This window comes from Bidens hawaiensis, unplaced genomic scaffold, assembly GCF_021521415.1.
Source record: "Bidens hawaiensis isolate Kalapana, Puna unplaced genomic scaffold, B.hawaiensis_p1.1 tig00013803_1, whole genome shotgun sequence".
Taxonomy (NCBI): Eukaryota; Viridiplantae; Streptophyta; class Magnoliopsida; order Asterales; family Asteraceae; genus Bidens; species Bidens hawaiensis.
The window spans coordinates 197501-205956 of record NW_027492178.1 but is presented as its reverse complement, the minus strand read 5'-3'; the positions used below and the strand labels follow the sequence as shown (position 1 = coordinate 205956).

At 45.6% G+C, this 8456-nt stretch overlaps 1 protein-coding gene across 1 annotated transcript; it reads left to right on the top strand.

Moving 5' to 3' along the window:
- Positions 1 to 412: 412 nt before the first annotated feature.
- Positions 413 to 631, top strand: LOC143544907 (uncharacterized). Its single transcript, XM_077036886.1, has one exon. It carries the CDS (start codon positions 413 to 415, stop codon positions 629 to 631), a length of 219 nt encoding a protein of 72 aa, XP_076893001.1.
- Positions 632 to 8456: the final 7825 nt, after the last annotated feature.

Genomic DNA, 8456 nt, shown 5'->3' with positions numbered 1-8456 from the left:
AACTCCTTGCTAAATCTGACCACTGTGTTCGCCGGCGAACCAACAAAAAAGCGAAGTAGTGGTCTCTTTCTTTCCATTACGAACGACACGCTTCGCCTGCTCCCTCCCCGTGTCCACTAGCGCTCCTGTCCAGAGCGAAGAGAAGGCGAAACGCCGCCGAAGCAACATAAGCAGGCTTCTCTTGCTACGTAACAATAGAGCAGGATAGCGTTTTGCGCCCACATGTTTGAATTTGAGGGTAAAGAGCTTGCTTCTTATACGGGATCCGACGCATCCAGCAGAGCGAAAGAACCTTCCATTCTTTTCGGCGTCATCCTTCCGCATTGGCGGCGAGTGGAGTGCCACAATCCCATTCATCATTTTTGATCTACATAAGCCAAAGCCCATAGCACTGGCGACGTCTCCGGCATAAATGCAAGGAGGAAGTATACCTGATATAGGATCTTGTGGAACAGGATTTGATTCTGCAAGCGGTTCGGTACGAACGAAGAAATTTCGAACAAAAGGGTCGGAACTCGCCGATAGGAAAGGAGAGAAAAACAAAGCAATGCCAAGAGCTCTGTCAATCCGCTGTTCATCGATAGACGAAGCTCTCTCTTTATCATCTCGCGCCAGATGCAACAAAGGATGAGTCCTTTTTCCTTCTCGCGAACCACGGAAGCGCCTAGCACCCGGAGGAGCAAAGCTTATTTTGGAAAACGGCGCATAAAAAAGGGCTGGCCCGTCAAAAGTCCGGTGCCCTTGCGAACGAAGTTCAGAATCAACAAGGGTTCGTAGAACGGAGGGAGTGTACAACTGGGTCGTAGCCCCAGTTTTTTGTTCGTAACTAGGGAGAGATAGAATGGAGTTCTTCACGAAGTTCGAGACAAAGGAATAAAAAAGACTTTCTCTATGGCCTCCTCGTTTTAAGACATTATGGCTTTGGGGTCGACCCCGGTAACAAAGAAGGAATCCATAAAAACTTAGGATCCGACACCATGATAAAATACTACCCTCATGATTAGACCATGTCCCTGAGATTTGATAAAAGAAAGGTGCATTTGCGGTTAATTCGTTGTCATTGGATAAGTTATTAGGAATATGACGGAACGGAAGACCAAGGAAAGAAAGAATGGCGGGCACTACTAACCAAGACAAGCCCAGTTCCCACCGATAGGCGCTGGTAGCTTGCTTCCAAGCCTTGCCTTATATGATAGTTGTGGCCATGGCCCGAAGGAACCTTAAGCACTTGTACAATGCTTCAAGTCAAGGCTCCCGTTGCCCAGAGCCTTTACTTTCCATGTTTTTAGTCAAATGCGCGCTAGCGCGCTACAACTAGCACTTTTTTCTCTGATAGGCTCGCTTCTTCGATGTAGATTCCCCCAGATCAAATGACAAGGAGCCAAAAGCGAAGATGGCAGCAGAGGAATCTGATGGCTAGGCGAAGGGGGGGGGGGGTTGAATACTCCGGGTTGGTTGGAAAGTCTAAGAGGAGCCGTGATAAAGAATAGCCTCGGAATAAGGAGCCCGAAGGGAAATCAAAGCGGGATATGGATCAAATCCTCCCCCCCCCCCAAAAAAAATGTACCAAACTCAACATAGATGGATCAGCTGCTATGGGAGAGAGTGCAGGTGGTGGTATCCTGAGAAAGAGTTAAGGTCAAAATTTTCTTTTCTTCTCTTCATTCTATCACAATGTTACTAACATGATGGCTGAGACTAGAGCTCTCAGAGATGGGTTCAAACTATGTTCTGATAAGGGCATCCAAGTGAATGACATCGAATCTTATTCCAAAGTTACGTGGACTCCATCCTTGGTCTTTTATCCACCCCTTGACATGTGCTTTACTTGATCAGAGAATGCATCGGCTTATTGTCTTCTGGCATGATGGTTTCTCACATCTATAGACAAAGCAACTCAATTGCAGACAGACTGGCTTCTCATGCTTACTCTCACAGGTCTGATTGCATCGTTGAAGCTGCTTCTTCCCTCTTGCAAACAAGCCTACTACAATGACAAGGAAGGCCTTTACTCTTCTTCCTGTTCCCGGAATGCTTTCTTTCATCAAAGTCACGTAAGAAATAGAAAACGTACAACTCGTACAACTAAAGGCTTGTCAATTCTTGGTGTAATACTCACTCGGAAATGATGGGTGTTAGAATTGATCACTTTTCAGGCAGTCTCATCTGTGTAAGAATTAGGAATTCCTCTTCTAACTCGTCCCAGAATGGGCGTTATGGCAAAGAACAAGAAGAAAACAAAGAGAAATTTGTCCAATAGTCACAAATGGTGCCTCCACAGGTTGACATCCGCACCTTATGTTTCCAAAAGGTAAGACTTACCCCTTCCTTTCTAGGTACCTGGGTCTTTGCCTGCCGGATATCACTCAATCGATGCGGTTCGTCCCCTTCCTCCAGCCCTTCCAGCGCTTCTGGATGACCCTTCGTACCCGTATTCAGAATTATACCTCCGCGGATCTCCCCTCCTTCTCCGAAAGCTTGACGAATCAGACTAGGCAATTCCTAACTTTCACTTCATAATCTGGTACTTCACCTGGGGTTAGGCTTTTCAACTGGGCCAAGGGAGAATGAAAACTTTTACTTCGGAAGGAGGAATGGCAAGTAGAGTTCCCAATGCAGCAGTTTTCGAATCAGGGATGTGAAATGACTCAGAATTAGACCCATTTGTTACCCTTTTTGGAATAGTTGAGGCAGAAATGTAATAAAGAAAATAATAGGCTAGGGGCCTGTCGATGTGGTACTTCAGTTTGTGAAAGGATAAAGCTAGTTGGTAAGGGTAGTGAGTGGAATATGTAGGCGGTGGTAAACGCCTCTTTTCGGTAGTAGAAGGGAAGCTCGTCCTCTTATTGTTTGTGTCAATACTCAACTTCGTCAGTCTGGTTGAAGAGCCTCCCAATGAGAGCGAGCCAAGACTTTGCTTGCTGTTTGTGTTTGTCCGCCACGACTGCTCAACCAACTGCTAAATCATGGGTTCGAATCCCATTTCCTCCGGAAACAACCCTTGGCAACCCGATATTTAAGGTTATTGAGCTGTTCTGGAACTGGAAGTTCCAATCGGAGCATATAGATCCGTAAATGGATTTGTATGTATAGCCACTTCAGTCGTGTTTGTCGTTTCTTGAAAGTATCTTTTTTCTGGGAACATGGTCAACCAGAAATTCTTATGTTCGCGATTCTTCATCCACCGAAGCAGAAAATGCTCCAGTTTTCCATTATCATATGAGGCCGGAAAGTTTATTGGCAACAGGTCGACACGAAGTAATTCATCATCCTCAAACATGAGCCGATCGTTAGTTAGGGACGGTTTATAGATCAGAAAATTACCACAAATTGAATGAAAAGTGGGTCCATGTAAATAATCGAGACCTTGCAAACAACAACGCTCCTTCCCCATATGGAGTTCGGAACCAAAATGCAATCATTGAGTGAACTGTATCTTCTTTGTGTTAGTTAACCTAAGCCGCACCCTTACTGCTGGGAGGGGGCTCGGCCCCCGAACCGTACGTGGGACGAGTTTCTGCCTCATACAGCTCGGGCCGAAACCCGGGGGAAGTTTAGGAGAGATGGAGAGAGCCAGCAGCTGACAGTCAGGGCGGGGATAAGCTTCCTTCTTCACAAGCTTATCCCTCCTTGTCATTTGATCTGGGGAATCTACCTCGAAGAAGCGAGCCTATCAGAGAAAAAAGTGCTAGTTGTAGCGCGCTAGCGCACATTTGACTAAAAACATGGAAAGTAAAGGCTCTAGGCAACGGGAGCCTTGACTTGAAGCATTGTACAAGTGCTTAAGGTTCCTTCGGGCCATGGCCACAACTATTATATAAGGCAAGGCTTGGAAGCAAGCTATCAATCCATCTATCCTGTCTGATTGAGAAAGTCTTTAGGTTCCAGAGTTCCGACCTATAAAGGAGTGAAACCGGGGAGGAGCATCTCAAAGTATGGGGCAAAGGATCAAAGGCTTTTACTTTGTCACCCGGGATCCACCACAGGTTGGGTTTGAGATCCGTGTGATGGGTGACTATCCAGCACGGTTCGGAGAGCACTTTTAGTCTGCGCTGGTGAATGGAAGCCCCCCTATCAAGCAAGAAAGAAGCAGCTCTTCCCACGGCGGAGTCCGCATTGACTCTATTTATTATTATGGTAAATTAGTGTATCAAGATGTCAATCTTAGATCTTATTTCGGTTCGATACGTCCACCTACTAGACTCACCTTTGGCTTTCGTCTCGGTAGGTGTATTATTCTACATTTTCCCAAAAGAATATTCATGCATTTCTTTCTTCCCCGTCGACCACGACGACAGAAACGACGCGAAAAATCCAGACCCGGGGGTTGGTAAGAACTGAGGGACAATGCCCCACTAACCTAAGTGGGCCTACCTGCGAAGCAACTGGTACTTGAGCGGGGGGGGGGGGGGGGCGGTTTGGTTTTGTGCAAGGCCTCGCAGCAGGAAGAGGCAGTTGTCATTTGAAAGAAAACGCTCTTTGTTTGTATAAGGTTCCAAACCTTCGCACCCTGATGAAACCTTTCTTTTCTATCTTATATTAGTAAAGCCTAAACGTCCTTATTGAACCCTAGCTAACGAGAAATCAAAGCGATAACGCACCGATTAGAATCGAAATAGAAGACTTTCTTACGTCTATTCAGCTAGGGGGCCCTTGGAGTTATCTGCGTCGAGTGTGTCGATTGAAAGAAAGAAGAGAGACAACTCAAATGTCAGCGCGGAAATAGAAAGAGTCGTGCCAAAAAAGTGGAATTCTTCTATGATCCATTGCTCGATTTTTCTGCATGCACTGCTTCCAAAATGCAGAGAGACTTGCGAGGACAGCTCCGGGTTGGTTGGTCCGGAAAGTCATGGGAGAGGCAGGCTAAGTGAAATAATATACGGGGTCTACTTTAGAATCTTATGAATCAAGCATGGCACACTTTCTTTCTCTCCTCCGTCTACAAGGTGTTTAGTGTATAAGCAATTCTTTAGTGGTCGCACCGGTACGATGGAGGTTGGTTGAAGATGATGTTACGCGGCGTTCAGAACCAGTCTTGAAGTGAATGAATTAGAAAGAACGAAGAAGTAAGGAAATGAGACGACTCTTTCTTGAACTATATTATAAACAGACCTTCCCCTCCACACCAATCACGAGTTTTTCTCCATTCCTCTCATATATCGTCGTAACGCCCTTAATGCTAGGTTTTGAAAAAGACTTTTCATGTCATTCCCATTTAGGTCCGATTCGGATCCCTCCGTTGTTTCGATGATATGTTGTTTTTCCATCATATCATCGAAGGCCATTCTATTGCTCGTTTCACTCCCCCCAACGAAGTGCCGCTTGAGGCGATCCTCAAGTTCGTCGTACCTTTGCCCGTCTTCTATAACCGGGTTGATCAGCTCAAGACCTACAGGCGGGGCGCTTCGGTGCGCTACAGGATGGTCCCGCATGTAATCCTCTTCTGCCACGTGAGGCTGGTGAGAAGGTCCGGGAAGCATCCAATGCTGCAAGGGAGGAAGCGGATTACGCGACTTACAATTCATTTCCTTAACCCCGAAATAGCAACTTGGTTATCGCTGACAGAAAGTAGAAAGACTCTAAACAAAAGGTACTGGACAAGCTCTTAGGGAATAATATCTTTCTTATTTATTTCATGACTAAATATCTCTCCAGCCGGTCGGTTGGAGTTGAATTGAATCGACTTCGTCTTCTTCCCAACAATGAATCCCGTTCAAGCTGTGATAAGAGGACGTTTCCGTACCCCGTACTATGATACTTTCTGTTTTGTCGAGCCTTGCTTTGGTCTCTGGTTTGATGGTTGTACATGCTAAAAATCCGGTACATTCCGTTTTGTTTCCCATCCCAGTCTTTCGCAACACTTCAGGTTTACTTCTTTTGTTAGGTCTCGACTTTTTCGCTATGATCTTCCAAGTAGTTCATATAGGAGCTATAGCCGTTTCATTCCTATTCGTTGTTATGATGTTCCATATTCAAATAGCGGAGATTCACGAAAAAGTATTGCGCTATTTACCAGTGAGTGGTATTATTGGACTGATCTTTTGGTGGGAAATGTTCTTCATTTTAGATAATGAAAGCATTCCTTTACTACCAACCCAAAGAAATACGACCTCTCTGAGATATATGGTTTATGCTGCTTACAGTTCTAGAAGGTAAGAGAAGCTAGGGCTTTTGAGTTCCAGTAACCAAGCCAAACTGGAGTTCTGGAGAGAAGGCAGTGAACGGAGTTGGCGGTTTGAGGACGGATGGGACCCAGAGTGAACAAGTAGCTTGGCTCAACCTTTGCTTTCCTTTGACAAGGCAGCTAAGGCTCCAGCTTCGCTTTCTACTTCGCTGCTTTTCTCTAACGAGACAAGTAAAGTACCTTAATTCACTTACAGCAAGATAAGGTATTCAAGCGGGTGAAAGTATAGAGCTACTAACCAGAGTCAGAAAAGTTGGTTGGCATTCAAGCAAGAGAAATAGGTCTCGTGGAAAACGAGAAGCTCCAACAGGAGCAAAGGCTCGGTCTGTTCTGGGAGCATCCGCCTGCTCTCGAACCGGAGGTCATAGGAAAGATGATGCAAGTGACCCGGGACCGCATTCGCGGTCTGGAAGACCGGCGTCGGGCCCTCCTCGCCGAACAACAAGAGCTTATTGTACGGGCCACCACCCTCGGTGACGTGGGAGACTAGAAGAGTCCGTCGACTCTTTCTCGAGTTGCTGTTGCCGAAGCTGAGCTTGAAGAGCGGAGTTCGGCGAGAATACTCTTGACAGGTGGGCATGGAAGCTATCTGCTATGCTATTAGAGGATTTATACCGTAAACACACAACTTCCACCCTGTTGGCTGTAGTTTTAGCTTGTATATGTGAAAAATGAATAAGAAAATAAAGGATATTTAAAAAAGAATTAAAATAAGATATTTTTCTGCACAAAACAGGGAAAGAGAATGAACTAGAACAAAGCAGATTTTTTTCATTCCAGCACTACAAGCATTTTGTTACATGGGAGTACATCCAATAGAAAGCTTATACACACATAGACCAGACAAACAACTAAACACAACATAACAAATAAAACCAAACAAAGACACTTAACTTAGCATAGGAGTCTATCCCCAGTAAGCATCGGAGTAGATCCCCACTAACAAAAGACAAAGAACACCATACATTAAAACAAACTACTTTGCGTCTACAGACACTTATTTAAATCTTCTAGAAAGAGTCGACGGACTCTTCTAGTCTCCCCGGTCACCGAGGGTGGCGGCCCGTACAATAAGCTCTTGTTGTTCGGCGAGGAGGGCCCGACGCCGGTCTTCCAGACCGCGAATGCGGTCCCGGGTCACTTGCATCATCTTTCCTATGACCTCCGGATCGAGAGCAGGCGGATGCTCCCAGAACAGAGCAAAGAGCTCTGATCTGGTGTCGTCGCTCACAGTCCAAGAAGAGTAGTCCTTTCATTGGCTAGGGGGATTACGCTTAATGGGATAGACCGATCATCGCTTCCTTCCTCTACTAGTTCTGGAGTCAAGCCAGCAAAGAAGTAGACTCTTTCCTTTTTCACTGGCTAGCATCATAGGGATATTCGACGTTTCATGAGATAGTATAGTTCTAGACTAAAGCTAGCAAAAAACAAGACTGAGGTCGATAGGGGCATTACTAGTAATTGCTAAGGTGCTTTATGAAGTATTAACCACGCTCATCTCCAGTCGCCTTTGTGATTTCATATACTATTCCCGGGTTGATCAGCTCAAGACCTACAGGCGGGGCGCTTCGGTGCGCTACAGGATGGTCCCGCAGGTAATCCTTTTCTGCCACGTGAGGCTGGTGAGAAGGTCCGGGAAGCATCCAATGCGCCGGAGAGGGGCTTGCTTCCGTAGTGAAGAGTGCTTGAAAAGCGCAGCCAATCACGAAGGCCAGAGGGGAGGAGCAGCCCATCTTGCAAAAAAGCAAAGAGAGGGCCTTCGCCCCCGCTACTTTTGAAAGTAGAAAATAAAAAAAAGAGATTCCCCCTAGCACATGACAGAGAAGATAGAACAGCATCATCAGAGCGACGAATAAAAGAACCGGAAAGAATGCGCGAAAGCAAGTCATTCTCACCTTAGATTCAACCTTTTGTAAGAAGTTTTCGACGAATTGGAGTACGAAGATAATTCTTCAGCACACTAAAATCTAGTGGATCCGGTTCCATATTCATGAAAAGCCGGGGTTGAAACATGTTATGAAACTAAGACAACTTATCTTACTAATAATAAGAAAGAGTTAGGCGCCTCCAAGGCCTATAAATAGAAGCTTCTTTCAGTCTATATTTTCAAAGAGAGAGGTAGAAGTCAGAGAGAAAGACTTTCAGTAACACTTATTCCAACAACAAACACTCTTATGGATATCACCGGAAGACTTGCAACAATTCAGCAAGAAATAGGTCTCGTGGAAAACGAGAAGCTCCAACAGGAGCAAAGGCTCGGTCTGTTCTGGGA

Bases quoted from the DNA above. Each gene is read 5' to 3' on its own strand.
- LOC143544907 (XM_077036886.1), top strand. From the start codon at position 413: ATGCAAGGAGGAAGTATACCTGATATAGGATCTTGTGGAACAGGATTT.